The sequence below is a fragment of the Cornus florida genome, unplaced genomic scaffold (assembly GCF_030987335.1).
Source record: "Cornus florida cultivar Cherokee Brave unplaced genomic scaffold, ASM3098733v1 CherokeeBrave_3.0.0_Hap2_Chr10, whole genome shotgun sequence".
NCBI classification, from domain to species: domain Eukaryota; kingdom Viridiplantae; phylum Streptophyta; class Magnoliopsida; order Cornales; family Cornaceae; genus Cornus; species Cornus florida.
Genome location: NW_026775580.1, coordinates 102468015 through 102489556, shown reverse-complemented (window position 1 = coordinate 102489556; position 21542 = coordinate 102468015). Strand labels below are relative to the sequence as shown.

Sequence of the window (21542 nt, the reverse complement as noted above, 5' to 3'; positions counted from 1 at the left end):
TATTTCGTTCATGTTCATGGCAAATTTTAAAATTAAAGTTGCCGTTCAATTCTATTAACTAAAGACTAAAGAGTTCAAGCATATTAACTAAAGAGTTTCATTTAGTAAATTAAATAGACCATAAACTATAGATTTGGCAAAAGTTACTAACAAGTTTAATATCAAATTGTTTGTGATTAGCCAAGGCTTGTTAATAGACATGAAAAGATAAACAGTACATATATTTTCAAAAATACTTTCAATATTTTTAGAATAACAAAAATATTTAGTCTACTATTCTGTTGTTAGATAGAAGAAAAAGATTTAAAAATTAATGATAAGGATTTTGAGTCAGAAAGATTTATGAATTTGTCACACTGTCAAACTCCCAAAAATTAATTGAACTTAAAGCAATAGATGTCGCTAACAGGTCTTTAAGCATTTTATTTACCATATTACCTGTAACACAATATTTGTGACCTAAGTGCAAACAATTTCTTATGGCCACGCTTACAGACATAGTCCGAGCATTATCCAATCTATGAGGGAGGAGAGTGTCTTGCACGGGTCCCATAGATTACTCGGGACAAGAGCCCAGAACACCCCGGTTATTGAAAAGAAAAAAATACGCGCGCGTACACTATTTGCTTCAACCATCAAAACAGATGGTTGAAGCATAAGGGATTCTTTATCAACATAATTAGAACGTGCCATTGCAAAAACTTGTTTACATAAAAACCAAAGAACACCATCTGATAAAATCTCTACTCTGAAGAGTATGCGGCAAACTGACATTCACAAATTTTATCCAAAATTTGCTACCAAAGGTACTTTAGATGAATAAAGAAATTATTCTACATATAAAATGCATTAGCCAGGAAAAGCAAAATTTTCTGACCAAAACATACTGGATTTGTCAACAATAAACCTGAGACTAAACTAAAAAAGTTCATAGCTTAACAATCTACGAGTGCATGGAACTCAATAATTTAAGAGCCAGTTTCTCTTGATCTGCCAAAGAAACAGAGTCAGCATTCATACCCAATTTGCCCTTGACTTTCTTTCTCCCACCATCATCGTTGTCACTGTTGAAACGCAATTTCATCCTTTTGTTGTGTCGTGTACCATTTGCTTCTCCATCTGACTCGGGAAGATCATCCTCACCCTCCATATCCTCCTCCTTCCTTTCCCTCTTCCACTTCATCCGCTCCTTCAGCCGTTGCTCTTTGCGGCGCTTACGGTCTTGGAGCTTGTCTTCCTTGTCCTCTTGTTTCAGCTCTTCCCTCATCTCGGCATATCCCCGATTTACTGCAACACAAGTAGGGCATTGTATTAGGGGTACAAGTATCAAAAGCCCATAATGAAGTTAATGCATGGGTACAAGTATTTTGCTTTTCCCACCCGAGGTAGTGGCTGATATGACCATAAAAAAAGCTTAATTACAAATATATTCTAATGTTCTTTCTTTGCCAGTGGCTGCGGCAAATGACAGGAAGTGGCCCTCTATAAATTACAATAGCTAATCATAAATTAATGGTAATGGGATTTTCAAATTTCAGGATCTTTCATAAACAATGTATTTATCGAGTATTGTTAATAATAATACTTAGAATATTAATATATTAAAAAGCCAAGCTATTTAAATTTGTCAAAATTACAGAAAGTTCTTAAGTAACATTTAATATATAAGGCCAACAGGAAAATTGAATTTAAATTTGAGGCAAAAATCTAATTCTTTTTCTCCCTTCAACAGTTGTTTTAGGGTCGATTGCATTCTATGCAGTAAAAACCTGGCATCATCATATGAATGATTAAAGGTTTCAAGGTATGTAAACCAAATAGCATTTACCCAAGTCTATGTCAAGCTGAACTGGACTATTGCCACTCTTCATATCTACTGATCCTGAAGGTGGGGAAAGCTCATCGCATTCCTCGTCAAGACGTGACTTTCTTCCCATCGGTTCGTCGATATTAATCGAAAACTTTTTTTTCTTCAAACCTGAAGCTGCCGACCTACAAACCAATGATGGAGGAAAAAATTTCAAAATTATAAACAGCAATGAAGATTATAGCACGGACAACAAGCACATCAAAAGAAGTTAATCTTTATAGCTAAAGCATATAAATGTAGTCATCAACAGATCGCGAACCAAGTCAAGAAATCTCTTGCAATTTTCCAAACAGCAGATTCATAGAAAATACCTAAAATGGATGGTTACAACATCTATTTGGTCCAAGTCTGACCTCTCATTGAGATTTATATGGACAGCATAATTGCTAGACCATATATTAGATTAAACATTTTTTTGATAAAAAAATTGTAGAAATTTTTTAACCAAAAAAGGGAACAAAATACAAGTGACATACACAGCATCTCCAGTCTGAGTTTCCCCTCTGTGTGGGGTCTCCTTTGGTATAAGAAGAGCATCATCCACTTCATCCTCCTTGAGACCAATTTCAGGTTGAAGAAAAGGTTTTCCGGAGACTGCTTTGCTCCTGATTTTCTGCTTTAAAAATCGGATTTTTGGTGTCATTGGCAAGCCCAATGAGGCCGAGAATTCATCGATGGGCAGTTTCATTACATCAAAAACCTCCTTATTTCTTTTAATATAGATAGACCTCAAGTACGTGATAAAGGCCCTCTGAGCAAGTTGCTTCAAATTATCATACTTGACTAGTAAAGCTGCCACATTTTCAGATACAGCTCGCAGCCATTCTGGGTTTGCCTGAATCAAACAGTACGAGGCAATGTTAACATATGAACAGGTATTAGATATACATACGTGTCTGTGAGCAAATGAGGGCGTGTGTCAAGACATTGAACTACAGAAATTTGAACGACCAGTTTGGTAGCTAACAATAATTATGAGAACATATGGAAGCTAATTGACCATCCAACTGAAAGTAGATTTAAATAAGCATAATTTTGTGAATATGAAATAGTCTACCTGGGAGAGTTTTATGCGTATTTTGTTTTCCTCTAGTTCTTTGATCATTTTAATCTCTGAAGGCATCAGGAATAAAACCGACCTCCCATCACAATGATAACGTGCAGTCCGACCAACTCTATGTCGGTAAGTATCAACATCTTCTGGGCAATCCACCTGTAGAGAAATTATATACATACATATATATATATCAAAGACCACAATCGTAAATTCGTATGAAACATTGCGTCTTTGCAAAACCATTAACTCACCTGAACAACCCAATCGACTGACTTACTGAAATCAAGGCCTCTTGCAGCCACATCTGTCGAGAAGAGAACTGAAGGTTTATCTTTCTCACAAAACTGGGAATATATTTCCATCCTTGTCTCCTGCTTCATCCTTCCATGAAGACATTTTAAGGGGATCCCTGGATGAAGTTTCTTAAATGCTTCGAAAACAAATTTTACCTATTACATAGCATAGATTACAATTAAACAAAAATAGATGAATGAAGGTTAATTACACAACTGCCAAAAATATGAAACAAATGGAAAGATAGACAAATGGTATTGCAGGGCCAGCAGAATGAGAAGAAAAGCCTCTTCTTTTCACTTCATGAGAGACAATGATAAAGCTTGAAGCTAGTAGCTACTGTGGATAAATCTCACGAGCTAAAAACAAACTACAAAAATAAATCCTAATACATCACTTTTGGGGCTATTCGTGAAGCTTAGTTCCTATTGTCGTGATAGTGTGTCACGAATACAACAGTAGAATAAGAACCCAATCGAAAAACAAACACTTAGTGAAGGCAGCCCCGTGAAGTTGGGCTTGGATAAAAATACCACAAGTAAACACCAATTTGACAACTTTTAAGTTAGCCTACAGCGTATTTATTACTTATGTAACATGCATAAAAATTTTCTACAAAAATGGGACAATTGAAACAAAGAAGGGGATCATATCTTATGATATCATTGCCATGAAAAAATTGCCACTTCACAGTTTCTTGCACAATAGTTTTTCTAATTTATCTACTAATTCATTATTTACTTCTTGTTTTCATTGCTCTTTTAATACCCACTCCTACCTCACTAAAGTTTGTAGGAATAATATAACTAATACCATTAAGCCTTTGCTTGTGCAATACATAATGCAAATTATAAGTTCAAGTATGACATAGTTCTAGTCATCTATATTTTTAGATGTATTGGCATACTAATAAAACACAATTCTACACCTACAATCCTAAGATCACAATATGTAGTCCAAACCTCCATGCCCATTCAAGATACTAATTCGTAATCCCACAGTCCATGCTCATCCAAAATTCCAACTCATGTAGTCATGTACCATATGAACCATATAAATATATCTCGAGTGCAAATGGAAGTGAAATAACCATCCTAACTGAACTCGTGAGTAATTCACTAGATGAGAAAAAACATATAAAATAATTCTATTGAGCCAACAACTGAAAACTCAAAACTCAAGCATATTTGTTACAACCATCTTTGCCTTCCTGTATTTATTATTAACTAGGATAAGTAAATCTGGCCCACATATCTCAAATGGGGTCGTGTACTTGCTTGTGAGACATCCAATAAAAAAAGTTCAAGGAATTTCCCCAACCAATCATACACGAGGTTGTGCACCCATAGGCAGGCAAGATTGACTATGAATTTGAGTTCCATCTAGCTGAGGGTATCATTTCTAAAGAGAGTATGTATGATGCAGGTTACCTGTTTGCAGCTTGAAAGAAACACAAGTATCCTTGAATTAAGATGTTTCTTTATAAAACTCCACAACAGATCAAGCTTATGTTCAAGAGGAACAATCATTGCAGTTTGACGCAAGCGATTGGGAGTGGCAGTTACAGACTCCAGATGCGCACTGAGGTACTCTGGGTCCTTCAATCCGACCCTTGCAAGATCCTTAACTGACTTGGTCAGAGTTGCGGAGAAAAGAAATGTTTGCCTATGATTTGGTAGCTGTGAAATTATTGCATCTAATGCCTTCTTAAATCCAACATCAAGAATTCGATCTGCCTCGTCGAGGACTAAAACCTGTTCCCAAACAAGGAAAATAAACCCAAATAAGCAATAAGTAGCACTTGAAACTTAAGGGTCTGGAAAACAAAACCCACCTCCCACATACACAAGGAGATCAGAGATACCACTATCATATATATTGGCACTTCAACAATTGTGCATATTATTTGCATAAAGAAGGAATACCTAGAAGAAACCCCCGTGAAACAAGATAAAGTAGCCTTAACAAAGTGTTCTTTGATAAAAAATTGAAAAAGTTGGTGTTGAATTGGTAGTGCTGCAAAAATTTAAAAACTGCGTATTTAGTATTGAAAATTTAAAGACAATTCCGTCTGATTTTTACAATTTAAAAATTGTGATAGAATATTTTAATCATCAGCGATAAGTGAAGTCCCTAAAGAAATCAAACCCCTCCAAGTGGATTTTTTTGGGGATTCTTCTTATGAAACTTGCTTAATCAAATAATCACATTTTTTTTTTAATTTGCATTATCCTAAAGATGCTAGGGATTCCTGAAAGAAAGAAAAAGGAACACCACAAGAATGTAAAGAACTGGAATAGTGCATGACCAAAAGAATATGTCTTGCAGAATTAAAAATGAAATTTTATGCTTCAGTAGAAGCTACATGTTAAAACAAGCTAGGATGGAAAGTAAGGGATTCCACTGTGACAATAAATTAGAGATAAAAGGGACATCCTGCAAGACTTAAACCCTGAACTTGCAGAGTTTGTATAGAGGCAATGCTAAGATCATTTGAACCATCTTAGTGTGCTAATTCTGTGCTATGGAACTTGAAGGGCTACACAACCCACATCCTACACAGATAAAGAACCAAAATACCATCCCAGCATTTTAAAGCGGCACGTAAGAAGGCAAAAGGGAAAAGAGGATACAAAAGTAATGCTGTTCAAGTAAAATTTTTACACCAACTAAACAATGTGATTAGAGAAGATAAGCAATAGGTATTTTTACATGGGTCCAAATGATGTGATTTTTTCAATGGTCATTAGTTAATTATCTTTCTCATTGATTAGTTCTGTTTCACTCTGAAAATAATTTTCACAAAAATAAATTATTTGACCTGAAGCTGTGAACAATCAAAATTGGGAGTCTCATCCATGTGCTGAAGAAGCCGGCCAGGAGTGCACACCAATATGTTCAACTCATTCACACGCTCTTTCTCTGTATCCACATTTTTGCAGCCACCAATTAGGAGGCCAGCACTAAAACTGTGGTGCTTCCCAACAGAATTCAGTACTTCAAAGAGTTGGTTGGCTAGTTCCCTTGTTGGAGATATTATGATGCAGCCTACCCCATCCTCTGGACCCCATCTCATTCTGTATAACTTCTCTAATACCTGAAAAGCAACGACAAAATTGTCCATTATGTGAATTGGTACTTTATGATGAATTAAGGATTAACACATATAGACGCAATATATATATAGAGAGAGAAAGAGAGGGCACCATAAATATATATATTTATCTTGTAAGAAACTCACACACTCACTTTGTCCTTTAAGAGCGACTTCAACCTTGACCTTCTACTTTGAAAGATGAAAAGTGATAAAATACCACTAGACTTCAGTCGAGGCTTGACCTCATTCATATATGGGAGTTCCAGGCGAGGAGTTCTAAGTAAAGAGTGGCCATAGAACCAGCTTGCTTTTCATTTTTGGCTATCATTTGTGTTTTGCCTAGTTGCCTTCGCTTGCAGCTCTAGTTCCCAGCTCTAATTGAGAGAGGTGAGGTCTTGGATATAAACAAGCAAATATAACTCACCCTTATTTTGTGTTAGAACCATAATATACTTTGTCCCACCAGAGGTCATAACACCTAGTCAAAGGGGTGGTGATTAATAATAATATTTTTTACCAACAAAGGAACAAACTTGTCCAGTAGACCTAGGATAATGCCAATCACATTGATGTTATTAGTCCAAGTAGTATATCTCTTCAGACTCAAATAGGACAAATTTACAGACACAGACAGTCTAGAAAGATCCTACGGAAAGAATTATTACTTTTTCAAAATTCAATCATTCAAAATTTTTAAATGAGCTGGTTAGAAAGAGTGGCATAAATCACAGCAAAATAGAAACATAAAATTAAAATTCATGTAACGGATCCCAAATAGCTGGGAAAAAAGGCCAGCTGTTGTTGTGGATTCAGTCATTCAAAGCCTTGTTCAGAAATTTATTTATCTGTTTTATTTTTCTCTATTTGTATCTCATGGATCAAATAACAGTAACTTAACAATAAACTGATTTAATAGCATATCACTAGTGTGTGTGTGTGTGTATATTCTTTTCTTTCCAGGATTCCAAGCAACCAAACGAGGAAAGTTGACAAAGCAGTCAGTCACCCACCGGAATGATGAAAGCGAGAGTCTTGCCGGAGCCAGTTTTGGCCTCGCCGAGAATGTCATGGCCGCAGAGCGCATGAGGAATCGCAGCTCTCTGAATACGAGTCATGGTTGTATAGTTGGATTGTCTCAGTCCGTCTTTTGTCTTCCGAGAGAGGGGCAGTTCACTGAATTTCTTGCACCCGACGTACCCAGAGAAGGACTTCCCGTCGATTTGACCTATCACCGGACCGTCGGAACGCAACGGCGGTAGCGATAACGGGTTGGAACCCGGGTCGGGTTTCCCGAATTCGATCCATGATTCGAGCAATTCGATCTCTTTGACCTCTGAAACTCGTTTTTGCTTGCAGAAATCTTGTCGTCGTCTCATCTTGGAGGGTCCTATTAGGATCCTAAAGCCATTAACGTATTTGCTAATACTACTTCTACTTTGTTAACAAAATTTAGGGTTTTTCAAGAATTTAGGTTTTTATAATAATATTGTATTTATAGTAGGCCTTTGTGCAGGTAAGTAGCCTTCTTCGATTAATGTAATAAAATTCCAGTTTCTCTACTTCTACTTTGTTAACAAAATACTTACATAAAACGAAAATTGAAAATAAGGAGCTATTTTTTCTCTTCCTTTTTAACCACTTTTTGTTTTTTCTTTATAACTTAATTAAGTATTTAATTTTGTATAAATTAATTATGAATCAAATAAAACAACCTTAACTGCCCAAAAATATAAATGGCAAATTTCAGACTATCTATCATGTTGGGGAAAAAAAAAAAATCTAAACACATCTAATTTTGACATTATTTTGTTATTTTGTATAAAATTATTATTCTACTAATATTAATTTTTAAGTATTGTTTAAAGTTTTGCCATCACTTTATTTTTTCTAAGACTTCAAGTCTCTATCTTCAATTTTAAGAAAGTGTAATTTTGGTGGTACTGGCCCAATGATTAATGGGCCTTTTCAAGTAAAAATTTGAATCTTGGAAAAATTAAATGTGACATGTAATTTAATTGCACAAAATTCTTGGTTTATAAGTGATTACAAGTATTGAAAATTTATTTTCCGATCTTATGTGCATATGTCACGGGGTATTATTATATTTTAGTGTCTCAAATACATGGTATTTCAGTTGTCATCATAAAAATAAAAAAATAAAAAAAATTTATGGATTGTTGCTGATATAATTTGCAAAGTTGGACTCAATTACGTGGCCTTATGGCTACAAAACTTACTGGGATCACCAACTAATTGATCATTTAAGAGAATCTCATTTCCCAATATGTTTTTATTTTTTTGAAATTAAGATCTGAATATGTATTTTATTCACCCAAAATAAATAAATAAACATGCATGTTCTGAATTACAATCTTATTGAACATCACAAAAGTACAAAAGCGAGTTGAGAGAGAAACTTGGTGACAACAAAAATCTATCATATTCACATCTAAATTCACCATATATATATATATGTGTGCATATGTATATCAGCATATAGAATAAACTGAAAATGATGGATTCACGACAGGCATGGAACTTAGATCCCCAAAAAAGGCTAGATTCAAGGGTTGTGCTTCACACCAGTAACCCTGTGCCTGGAAACAAATCGATTAAACAAGGCTAATGCGTTACTAGTGACCTGTGCCAAATTGAGGACCTTCGCTTTAATTGTAGCCCTTTGTTTCCCGCCCATTGCATACCCCGAAAACCCATCAATACAAGTGGTTGCATCGGTGAGCGCAGTGCTAAGCCAAGTCTGGACATTGTTGGTGTGCCACATGAAATCGTTGGCTCCGGCTCGACCCATTCGTCGCAGCTCTTTAATCGATTGTGTTAACTGGTCCACACCGTCATTAATTTGATCTAAACAATCTTTAACGACTTGGTACTCTTTGGCCTTGGTTTGTTCGAGTTGCGTAGCCACTTCAGTCACATAAGCCCTTGTGTACCTGGCCCTCACTAGGCTCACTGTCAATGCCACTTGAGCCAATTCTTGTGGGTTTGGTGTACTTGTGTTCACATAGTTGTTGGAAAGGCACTGCACGCATAGGTTGAAGTATCGGGTGGCCTGGCATTGTGCCTCGATGAAAGCCCTGGCCCGGGAACCGCGATGGAAAGCCGGCTCGGGCACACCGGTGACACAGGAGATGGAGAGAAGGAGAAGTAGAACACAGAGGCTGATTTTTGCCATGTATGTGAGCAAATGGAGATTACTTGTGTTTGAGATTGAGACATGTGAAGAGGGTGGTTTGGTTTATATAGAGGCTGGCAAAGTCCTCTCTGTATAATTTAGCCTTAAGGTGGACTGTATTTGCATTAATCACACCTTATTATCTCTATTATTATCACTTCTATAAGTAATCACGTGCAGTGAGATTCAAAGAACTAGATGGTCAGATTCGGATGAAATCAATAAAAATTAAATAATGTTTCATAATATGTCTTACAACCATCTCAATTTTCAAAAAGAATAAATCTGATGATTTACGTTTCATTGTCTTTGTTTTGACTTCATCAAAGAACTCTGACCCTACGATGAGTGGAATCCTATTGATTTGCCCAAAATTATAATGATAAATGCAATAGAGTAAACATGTGATAAACTTTTGACCCAAGAAGAAAGTTGGAAGGTTAGCATTTTAAAATTAGGGGCTTATGGTCTTGACCGTTTGACGCTGAACATGCTCATCAATGTCCACGCTCACTTGTCTTCTGCAAAATTATATATTAATGGGGAGATGGTTCAGCCAACATAATCCTTGGATTAAGGCAATGAAATTCTAGAATCACGTGTTCAAATCTCTCTACATATAGATATGTGTATATATATATATATACATATATATCTAAGATTTGGCCAATGTGCAATGGTGACATCTCATCAATCATATGAGATTGGAGTGGCCTTTCAGCAAATACCAAATTCACAAAATCAATCAAAGTGCACCTTTTTGCATTGTGAGTTCTCTGGGGAATTTTGTAATTGGGCCATGTGTATGTTATCTAATTCATCTGCCTTTCATATTTATACTTATTTTGTTTCTCTTCAAATAATGTATACTAATATAACTAAAATATAGTCCAGCTAGCTTTTCTTAAACCGACCACTATTACAAGTCCAACAATGGCCTTGATTTGGTTTCATGTGCTCAAACTTGGATCAACACATGCCATTGTCAGCGGCTTAAGAAACTATGAGGCCCTTTTGTGAGCAATAAGTGAAGTAAATTCATGAAATCACATCACAGAAGAAGTCAGTCAACCAAGATGAACAGCTTTAACAGTTCGGTTTAATAGTTCAACTGGTAAAGCAAACACACATTCTTCAGCCCACTCGAACCCTTCCCCTCTTCTTTGAGAATTGAGAGGTTATACCGATAGGCCAAAGACAATGTTTCATAGAGAACCAAAGCCAAGACAAATTAAGACAGATCATGAAAACGGCAGAGAAATTGATTCTAAAATGACATTGAATGATGTGAAAAAATAAGAAAAAGCTATTTGGAAGCATAGAATTCTCCTCTAAACTGCTGACTTAATGCACCTTAAGACTCCATAAGGTGCAAGGTCTCAATTACAAAGAGTCCAAAACCATAACTAAGCTACATTATGAACAATTAAACAAACTGAAAAACAACCCTTGAATGAACTGAAAAAACTCAAACCCAATAATACTACAGTAGTATAGCAAATAATAATAGTTCTAATAACAATATGTATTCAAATATTATACTATCACATTCTACACCCCAATCTAGTGTAAGAATTTTTTAGTTAATTATAATCAAGAATATAGGGTGTGCATGTGTGAAACTGTCATATACCACAAATACAAACCGCTGCTGTGGGTGTGTGGATTGCACAACACAATTATATCAGATATCTAAATTTTTTGTGAGAATATCCAAATCAAATATGCAGAGTTGACCATCCTCTCGTCGAAACAAGTTTGTGGGCGTGTGAGAGTGGGTGAATTAGATCTGAATTTGACAGCCAGATTGTCATACTAACAGTAAAAAAATGTGCTAATCAACAAACAAAGAGGCGTATTCTGCAGTAACAAATAGACCTTCCTAGAACTTCAAGATGGATTTACCTGTAATTCTCCCCACATTGACTACAGCTGAAATATATTAGCAGCAAACCGATAAACAAGAACTCCTAAAATTTAACAGATCTTAATCAGAACCGTCCTCTCTGTGAGGCCATTGAGTAAAAGTCTCTTATCAATCTGCCACTCTGGTACATATAAATAAATCCTCAAGTTTCATGTGAATAGCTCTTATATGAACGAAATAACTAAAGACCAGAAATTTAAATTTTAATCTGAGATTAAAGTCCCAAACTTGCCAAAAGAACTAAATGAAGTGCATTATAGAGCCTACAAAGTACAACCTGCTAAACCGTGATGGAATGTTGACTTAAGGGGACCTCACAATTGATGACATTTATAATTTAACGGAACTTGCATCCAGTGATCATGAAGTCTTTTGTTAATGAAGGTTTCAAATGCAACACTTCTCTTCAAAGTATAGAATTAAACATTCAGATTGTTCAATTGGAATCTGATATCGCTATGGTTTCAGAAATTCATGATGGATATGTGAATGTGTGTTTTGCCACTCTAAACTGACTGCTTGATAACATTGTTGTTATGGAGCTTTCTCTTCCCCTAAAATTTTCAACTAAAGTGCGAGAGTTTCCCTGTAGGCCATCTAGGGATGCATATAAACTGCTCCTTTTTCCTGCAGCGGGGAAGATTTGGAAGCTACTTATACCACCAGCCGGCATAGCTTAAAAACGAAAGAACTCATATGAACTGCTATGAACTACCACCATCACCTCACCTCTCAGGATAGTTTCGTGGAAAAATGTGAAAATAGTGCATAATCAAAAGGTTTGTCTCATTCTCTCAAAGGTGAAAAGAGAAAACTAGAGTTTCTAACTAGGGCAATTACTACATCTGATTAATAAAGGTTTATTAAATAGGGCTATTAATTCCTAGGTTATTAAATAGGGCTATTAATTCCTAGGTTATTAAATAGAGCTATTTATAAAGGTTTATTAACTAGGGCTATTAATTTACAAATTATTTCAATGACATTAAGCTACCTGTAAAATCACAGAGAGAGAGTCTGTTCTAAAGAAAGCAGCGGTGTCCAACTCTCAAGGGATTCACCAAATCATGTTATTTTAGACATTATGCCCAAAATGACATGGTGCAAGTGATTTCGGAAAGATTTTAAATTCCTGGAAAACAGACAAAAAGAACCTCCAAATACCAAGAATTGTCAATTCCTACCCTTGAAATCCTTTGAAAAGAAAACCACCTTTAAAAAGCCAGAAAATTGGCAGTCTGATTTATAGCAGACCATGACTGCCTCTAAATTTTGCAATGACCAAGTGTAAAGAGTTCAATCAAGCCAATAATTGCTGGACAGTACAAATCTAATTAATTTGTAACTTATGAACACAATGGTTTTGCATAGATAGAACATCATCATGTGAATACAGACCATCTGCTCACGCACAGAGAGATTAAGATGCTTGGGCGGGAAATGAACAGCATATTCCATTTTAAACAAACATATAACAAGAAGCACAACAAATACAACAACAACTGCAATAATATATTTTAGCAAAGCCAACGTAAAGGATTAAACACACTAGATACATACACATTTTGGTGATAGTTCAGTCTATAGAATCAGAAGTCATTCAGCAACCTTCACGCCTGTTAGATAAACTCGGCACTGGATCACACTGCCCCCAATCCAAAATCCAGGCATAACCATTAGCCCGACCTTAGGCTTTTGATCATCTTCATCCATAACCACATTTTTCACCACACTTTCCATATAGACCTCTGAGAATTCGCTTCCCCTCTTGACCTGAAAGACCTTAACTGAAGGATCAAAAGAGTAGGCCAACCTGTGCAGAAGCCAGATTGACTTGGCCAGTTTCAGAAAAGCCTGGTAGAAAGGGGTCCTTGGATGTCCACCCCCCATGATATAGTTCCGCTGATCTAAGTTTCCAAAAAATGAAGCCTCCATCTTTGGATGAACTACTACTGGATACTTGCTCCGACAAAATATCCCAAAATCAGAATCTGGATTTTGGCCCACTGCGTCCAGTGGATCCATTTCTCTTAGGGCAAGATATTGGTGAAATAAACTTTCTTTAGTGACTGTAGGATTTTCTTGTTTGACAGAGAAGCTTACTTGCTGAAACCCGCTGAACATTCTTTGGCATATATGGGATTCAAATGCGTATTTTTTGTGAGCTCTTTTTGCATAAACGACATCAGGTTCTATGGAGTTTGCTGCTGCATCGAGGTCCCACCCAGCTGCTTTCATCATGTTAATCAATGGCTTAGAAAAATCATGAATGGCTCTATAAGCAGTTTCTACAGCTGATGTGAAAAGATCGGGGTTTAAATCCACGGGAGAAAAGCCATTTTGTTCACCTGAGCTTCCTGATTCTTTGGCAGACAAACCCCTTAGTTTGAGATTCTTCTCCAGTTTAGTCCGCTTCAGGTTTGCATCCTGGATCTGCTGCTGCAACTGAAGAATCTCAGAATCTTTATTCTGGATTTCAGACTGGAATTTCTTAACCATGACCTCATAGGTTTTCAACAGGCTCTGCTGTTCTTGGATCTCTGCAGCTAAGCGAGAGTCCTGAGGAGAAACACATGCGGGTTTGGGGTTGTTCTCCCTGTAAAAATGCTTGAGTTCAGAGAGAGTCTTCAGTTCTGAAATAACAAGTTTATCAGCCTCTTGGATTTTATCAGGGTCATAAGGAGTATGTGCAGCTTGGAGCTGGATGTAGGCCGACTTTAGGGAGGAGAGATTTGTAAAAATCTTTGATATCAGGGTTTCCACTGCCCCTGGATTCTGATTTGTTGCCTCTTCCATGGGTTGAGGGTGGACTTTCTGGTTATTGCTGTCACGGAGTTGGGTGTCTCTAGTTCCAGTGGGTTGCATAGCTACTTACAATGAAAGGGCAGCCAAACAAGTTTTCTTCAAAGAAACAAACGATAATGCATAACCTGAAAACTCCCAGAAAATCGTAAATGGCATCTGTCAGAAAGTGAAGAGATTTGTAGAGCAAAAACAAAACAGATCATAAGTAGGATCACAGAATGCCTGTTCCAAACGAGTACACAACAGTAAGGGAAAAAAAAAAAAAAAAAAAAGAGAGAGAAATAATTTATAAAATCTGTGAAACTGAATTTTAGGGTTGAAATCTCGTGGCTCAGAAAGATCCGTGTGTTCTAATTCATCCCTAGTCGAAATCTTGTACTCACACGAAGGTTTGACATTTATATCGAAAACTGTTTCTTTTAAGTGTTGAAAAAACTAGGCCTGCCGGTCCTGATTGGTTCAGCTCTCTAAAAACAGTTCACAAGAACGCAGAAAACTGTTTCCAGAGAATTAGAAAACACAGTTCTCGAAAAAGTGACGTACTCCCCCCCCAATCAAGTTGGAAAAGAGACGTTTCTTTAACTGAGTTTTCAGAAACAGTCAACCAACCAGATTTTTTACAGTTTTCGGTTTTCAGTTCCCAGAAAACAGAAAAGTGAACCAAGTATTTATTGTTACCTTATCCTGTTAAGCATGTAATCAGATATCATTTGTGGTTATAAAAATACAAGCCAGGAAAGAGAGAAACTTTAGGAAAGTAGGCTGCATGGTTATGATAAGTGTAACAAAGCAGAGAACACAAATTAGGGATGAAGTTTAACGTGTTCAAACACATTAAACTTGGGCTTGAGAGCAACATACTGGTGACATGAAATAGCGGATACATTAGAGAGAGGACCATCTGGGAGCTGTAACTTGTGGAACTGTGAGAAACAACCTCCAACTCCAGTATGAGCTATTTATCAAAAGACTAAACACAAAGCCTTTAGCTCAAGTAGTATCTCCTCGTCCTTCCATACGGGAGGTTGAGGGTTCAAGTTCTCGTTGGGGTGTCTTGTGTGTGTATGTTATCACTTACCAAAAAATAAAAATCAAACAAGTTCTAAATTACCAAAAATATATTATCAGAGACTGTGTCCAGAGCCATGATTTTATTCCATCTAAACGTGGCAATGTTGTTCAAATTCTAATGGAAACTAAGAGGGTGGAGTAGAGCTTTTCAAGTAATCCAAATAGGAAGGATCTTGAAGAGGGTTATGAGTGAGATCCCAACGGACAGAAAAAGCACAACACCTTAATAAAATCCAAATCTTTCTCGATAATGAACACCAGCAGAAATGGAATATTGTTCAGGTAGCAGGAAATGGTGACAAGGAAATAACAACACAAAATGTGAGGAAAAAAAAATAATTTTAGGATAGAAATTCAGAAAATCACAATCTCATTTCCACATCTAAAAAAACTTCATACGGACATCATGCAGAAATGGACTATTGTTCAGGTAGCAAGAAATGGTGGCAAGGCAATAACAACAAAATTCTGTGAGGAAAAAAAAAATTTAATTTTAGGATAGAATTTCAGACAATCATAACCTCATTTCCACATTTAAGATAAACTTCATAAAGACATCCTGAATATAAAGTGGAAGACATGATCCTCTCCTCTGGATTGGTTCATAAATTAGAAATGAATACAATCCCAATAGGCAAGATATTAACTTTTTTTTAAAGCAAAAAAAATCAATATTTCTCTTGAGGGATTTTTCCATACTGCTCCTCTTATTTCTTTAATACAGAGAGCTTTGATGGTGTCAACCAATTCATTCAAAGTGACACGCACTTAGTTCAAAGCAAGAAATTTTAGTGAATTAAACAACCGCCAGCAGAAGCAGGCACATAAACCAGCTACACTAGATGTATTCTCATTTTCAAGTTATCCAGCTCACTAAACTACTTAACTCAAAGCAGGAAATAGGCTTACGAAGAAATAAGTTATTGGGTGCATTTGATAGAATGGAGAAGCTTTTTACATGAAAAAAAAAAAATACATTAAACTACTAAACCTAACCCCCCCCAAAGAAAAAAAAAAAACAAATATTATAGTACCAGCAACAAATGGCACTAATACATGTAGAGGAAGTCAAAAGAACCGCCACCGCCCATGTCATATATCACAAGAGGGACAAACTGCCCTACCTACAAAAATCGCATACCGGCAATGGTTTGTATCCAGCAAACATAATACCCTTCAACCTATAAACAAAAACAACAAAAATCAATTAACTAATTTTTTAACAAATTTTAAAAACAAACAAGTAAACCCAATCCTAAGGCACGAGTAAACATGTGCTATCAAACTCTGGAATTATATTGGTTTTTTAAAACAAAAATAAAGTATTCAATAAATTTTTGGAATAAAAAAAGAAAAAGAAAAGAAAAAAACTATATTAGGCAGCTTCCTTGTACTAAATATATACTTCTTGGTAACTTGTTCATTTTCTACAAGAGTTAAAATGCATTTCAGCCATTTATGCATAACATATATGACAACAAGCTCTTCCATAAGGACAAAAGGAGATATTTTAAATGTTTGCAACGACATCTAGATATCATGAGTTAGGTTGTAGAAGCACCCACAAATTAAATTGCCCAATAGGTTTTATATATGATTTTATGTACAAATCAATCACTATAAATGAGGCAATGACCCAAAAAATAAATAAATAAATAAAACGAATATAAAATAAAAGAATCTGTTGCATTGCCATGTTATGAATATTGATATCAATCTACTTATCAAAAAAAAAAATGAATATTGATATCAATCTACTTCCAAGTAATTTTTTGACCGCAATGGAAACAGAGAAAAGAAATTCACAAGAAGAAATTGATTTAAAATGAAAGTTTTCCCAACAAAGACTGCAGCCAGTTTATGTTAAAGAGCAACATTGTCATGGAAGCAAATCAGACCGAGAAAGGGAGAAAGAGGGAGGGGGATGGTAAATGGAGCAATTGTTTGTGCTGGTCAAGTAATCAGAGAATAGATGCCCAAACCATAGCATATACAACAGCAGGACCCTTGTAATATACATGTCCCAATAATAACTATTATTTTGGGCCACTTCATGGCCCAACACTCTAATCTAGTTTTATAGTTTATTAAGTTTTATTAAAAATAATTGTGAATGCCACTTCGAGTTGGAAACTTGCAATCCACTCAGGGTTATCAAATGCCCAAGGCGCACTTAGGTGCTAGAGATCCTTTGGAGCCTAGGCGCAAAGTGAGGTACGCACCTGACAGAAGCGAGGTGCACAATTGAAAAATTAAATTACTATTAAAGCATATTCATATTCCATATTAAAGGCGCAAATGTTGTCAAAGGCAAACCTAGCCATACAACAAGCACAAGTGTAGCGCCTGTATGAGCCTGGAGCCTTGGCGTGCCTTTAACAACACTAAATCCACTTATGTACGTTTCTAGCTTTTCTAAATCTACTTTGGTTGTCTTTGTTTTTTCCATTACCAACAACACTTGCCCATATAGCTTCTTTGAGTTCCAGTCCCCTCATGTAGGTTTCTGGTTTTCTAAATCTAGTATGGTAATTTTTGCTTCTTTTCTTCTTGTTCCTTCTTAACAAGGGTAAGTGCATCTGCCCTTGTTAGTATGTTAACAGACTGTGTCCTTCACTCATCGTCAAAGCTACAAATTGTTGTCCTCCATTTCAGGGTAGACCCTGAACCATTACCCACCACTGGAACTTCCAATTTTTGGAGTTCCCTGTATCTACAATGCTACCTTTCCAGAACATGGTGCGAGTTTATTGCTTTTACAATGCATTCGGTTACGATTTTAGCTATCCAACAACTAAATAAATCTTGCCTTTGTCAACCTTCCGAAAAATTATAAAGCAAGATATCAAAACCTCAAAAAAAGTCAACATTCGGACAACCCTGAGTAATTATTCATAGCTCGTTCTTAAATGTCAGTTCTAATCAATCGAATTTCATAACTTTGACAATCTGCTAATCACCATCCACAAAATAACATTAGTTTATACCCAAAAGTGTTAGCAAACGAAAGTATAATCGGAAAAAAGGGCAAATTTGGACAGAATCTGCAATCTTTTGCGAAACCTAATTACAGCTGAATAAAACCCAAAAAACGAACGCGATGGATTTGCATTCATTAATTGCAATCAATATTATATCGTGTGAAGAAGAGAAATATGAAGATGATGAGGTAGTGGTGGATGAATACCTGATCGGAGTTATCGCCGGAGCGTCACTAGAGAAGTAGGAAACGCAAAACAGTTGTAGTTGCCGAGCAGCAGCGATTTGCGAGAGAGGCCTATTCTCAGGTTCCACAAAAGTGAACCCTAACATGGGACAGGACAAAGATTCTTTTTCTTTTTCATACTTTTGCTTCTACATGCTAGTATGTATTATTGTTTTTAATTTTTTTTTTTTTTTGACAGGACAAAGATTCTTTTTCTTTTTCATACTTTTGCTTCTACATGCTAGTATGTATTATTGTTTTTTAAAAAAAAAAAAGAAGAAGGTGAAAAAAATTGACGGGGACAACCTTGAAATAGTTTCAAACTACCCTTAAAAAAATAAAAAATAATAGAAACATTAATGCGTATTTTAACTAAAAATTGGTCAGGCTTCTCTTTCGATTATTATCAAGCTAACATAACATAAAAAAAAGAATTACGTATGTTATGTAAATAAATAAAATTTTAGTTGGAAAAACCAGAATGTATTGAGTGTTTTATCATAATTTTGTGGGAGCATTATTGAAATTTTAACAAATTTTAAGATTTGTGACATAAAACTGTCCCCAAATAATTCTGCTATTCCTGATTACGTCTTATAATCTATCAGAATGAGTGCATGCAATCCAAGTGTCTCACATCTAATTTGTTACCTTTAAAAAATAAACTGATTCTTTATCATTTGACCTTTTGAATTGTGTATTTTTGTTCGTAAAATATTTTTTTTTATTTTTTACTATTTAGTTGTCGTAAAATATTTACGGAGAAAATAATTATTAAAATTTAATAAAAATAACTTATTTATTAATTTTTGATAAATTATTTTACATGTCCCGCTCGATGGATTGGACCTCGATCTCGACCTTGACGTAGACATTTGCCAAACACCAATAAAATAAAAATAAAAGAATATTTTACCTGAAAAAAAATTTTAAAAATAATATTTTACGTCCAAATAAACGGAGCCGTAGTGTTTATTATAGTTTAATTTGCAAGTCATAATCATGAAGCTAATCCATCCGTATTTAATCTTTAAAGGTGACAAAATGATGTTACTCTAATCCACCTACTAATATATACATATGTGTGTATAAATATATATTTACGGTTTAATGTGCAAGTCATAATCATCAAGCTAATCCATCCCGATATTAGTCCTTAATAGTGACAAAATGATGTTACTCTAACCTTGCTTATGGCGTAATTACAGGATTTGGCACCAAGGGTTTAGTGTCGTCTATTATTTTAGTCTAAGTATATAATAAGGTTATCAAAGTAGCAGTGAGTTAGCAATTAGAAAGCGTGGACACTTCTACGAAATAGTCGTACCCGTGTTGAATATCGATACTTCTTGGATACTCCTCAAATACGTATTCGACACTTTATATAGGTGATCATAAATAAAAATTAATTTTATTATTTCGGATACTTCCGAGACACTTCGTGAGCACTTTGTCACACTTTCTGAACATTTCTAACACAAATCTATTTAATAATCTTGAAAATAATATGAATACTATCACGACAAAGTAGTGAAATAATGATATATATGATATAATAATGATACATGTCAACGTATTTGTATAGTTTCATGTTCGTATCTAATATCCTGTATCTGTGCTACATAGATTTTTTTTTTTTTTAAGAGATTGGCTAAGGCTTCTAATTAAGGGCAAAGTATCGTCTTCCTTCGAAAAAATATATATACAAATGCACAAACACTCAATCAAAAGTAACTGGAAAAATTGAAAGCAATGATAAAAAAGAAATATTCAGAGGAAGGAGACCTAGATGGCTGGGAACAGCTTGTCCGTTCCATTGGGGTTTTTTACCTACATTTTATATTACACTCCCTTGTTTTAAAATAAGTATTATATTTTTTCTTTTGTCTGTCTCAAAATAATAATCTATTTTACTTTTTTAAATAAAATCTACTTTACTTTTTAAAATAAAATATTTCACATCTTTTCATATACGTCATTTGAGTTTAAAATTTCAAACTTAAAAATTTCAAACTTAAAAGGATAAATTAGACAAATAATACACGTCTCACATTTCTTCTTAAAAATTATTATTTTCTATAAACAACACTTAAATTAACACGAAGAGTGTACATTGTAACCGTAACCGGAGCCTAAGGCTTTCCTTATTTGATTTTACAAATGATCCCGATCTTTTGCCCTTGGTTTTTTTTTTTTTTTTTTTGGTTCCTATGTGTTTACTCACCTCCGTGGTGGTCAAAGTTTTATTTTTTGATCATGTGGACTGCTTATGTGTTGCTGTTGGGTCTATTGAGATTTGAGAGCATAAGGCTTTCCTTTTTTAAAAGATGGGCCCGTGGAGCCTGTGGTTTGTGGGAAAATTTTCCACCACAATATATATAACCTAGAATGTTCGCTGGGCGATAATAAGTCAAATGCGTGCAGGATAAGAGATTTGTTGGAGAGGTTCCAAACTTTACATTTTAGAACCTAATTGTTATGGTGACCAACTCTTAATCTTGGAAAACATAACTAGTTAAAAACATTTATAAAATAGATAAAAAATCATAAATGTCTTAATATTAGGGTGTAATTATGCGTCTTACCAAGTTTCGTATTGTTCGAATGATTAGATTGATCGTGAACTCGTATTTGAGTCTTGCACCCTCCTTAGGGAGGATCTAATTAAGGCCTAGGGGGCATGATGAAGAAGCAGAATAGCGGGTAGGTTACTTACCAATTCTAACCAATTGGTGAACATTTACGACTGTTCCTTTGTCCGTAACCTGTGACAAAGTAGGATACTTATATGTTCGCCACCGTCTACAATGACCCTAGGATAGGAGTCATTTCTCTTAGTTCTACCCATTGCCTTACATGGTGCTATTTATGTGAAAGATCCCCCCACTCAATAAAATATATACAAGTAATTTGTAATTTTTTTTTAGCATATATAAAAAATTATATACCGTGCCCCTTAAATTTTTGAATCATACTCTAATATATATATATTAAACCTTGCCTTCTCTGAATTGAAATCATGG

General features: G+C 35.3%; 3 protein-coding genes across 5 annotated transcripts; all 3 read right to left on the bottom strand.

Moving 5' to 3' along the window:
- Positions 1-706: 706 nt before the first annotated feature.
- On the bottom strand, positions 707-7879 carry LOC132276513 (DEAD-box ATP-dependent RNA helicase 32-like). The gene is made up of 8 exons (XM_059777969.1): positions 7329-7879; positions 6043-6318; positions 4652-4975; positions 3179-3376; positions 2928-3083; positions 2347-2705; positions 1829-1992; positions 707-1287 (listed from the first exon to the last, which is right to left on the bottom strand). Exons 1-8 carry the CDS (start codon positions 7692-7694, stop codon positions 944-946), a joined length of 2187 nt encoding a protein of 728 aa, XP_059633952.1. The 5' UTR covers positions 7695-7879; the 3' UTR covers positions 707-943.
- A 1002-nt stretch (positions 7880-8881) lies between these two features.
- On the bottom strand, positions 8882-9511 carry LOC132278278 (pectinesterase inhibitor 9-like). Its single transcript, XM_059780080.1, has one exon. It carries the CDS (start codon positions 9509-9511, stop codon positions 8882-8884), a length of 630 nt encoding a protein of 209 aa, XP_059636063.1.
- A 3418-nt stretch (positions 9512-12929) lies between these two features.
- Positions 12930-18700, bottom strand: LOC132276512 (protein GRAVITROPIC IN THE LIGHT 1). Of its 3 annotated transcripts, XM_059777965.1 has the most exons (3): positions 18502-18699; positions 16439-16495; positions 12930-14368 (listed from the first exon to the last, which is right to left on the bottom strand). In XM_059777965.1, the coding sequence occupies exon 3, from the start codon at positions 14301-14303 to the stop codon at positions 13035-13037; it is 1269 nt and encodes a 422-aa protein (XP_059633948.1). In that variant the 5' UTR covers positions 14304-14368; positions 16439-16495; positions 18502-18699; the 3' UTR covers positions 12930-13034. The 3 variants fall into 3 exon arrangements, with proteins under 3 accessions (XP_059633948.1, XP_059633950.1, XP_059633949.1); XM_059777967.1 differs by lacking the exon at positions 16439-16495 and having other exon boundaries at positions 18502-18700; XM_059777966.1 differs by lacking the exons at positions 16439-16495; positions 18502-18699 and adding an exon at positions 16349-16373.
- Between the last annotated feature and the right edge of the window lie 2842 nt (positions 18701-21542).

What these genes read in the sequence shown, in the direction of transcription:
- LOC132276512 (XM_059777967.1), bottom strand. Translation starts at nt 14,303, where the DNA reads ATGCAACCCACTGGAACTAGAGACACCCAACTCCGTGACAGCAATAAC.
- LOC132276513 (XM_059777969.1), bottom strand. Translation starts at nt 7,694, where the DNA reads ATGAGACGACGACAAGATTTCTGCAAGCAAAAACGAGTTTCAGAGGTC. An exon ending in TACGCATAAAACTCTCCCAG is followed by an intron (nt 2,706 to 2,927) that starts GTAGACTATTTC and finishes TGTTTGATTCAG; the next exon opens with GCAAACCCAGAATGGCTGCG. An exon ending in ACTCAGACTGGAGATGCTGT is followed by an intron (nt 1,993 to 2,346) that starts GTATGTCACTTG and finishes ATTGGTTTGTAG; the next exon opens with GTCGGCAGCTTCAGGTTTGA.
- LOC132278278 (XM_059780080.1), bottom strand. Translation starts at nt 9,511, where the DNA reads ATGGCAAAAATCAGCCTCTGTGTTCTACTTCTCCTTCTCTCCATCTCC.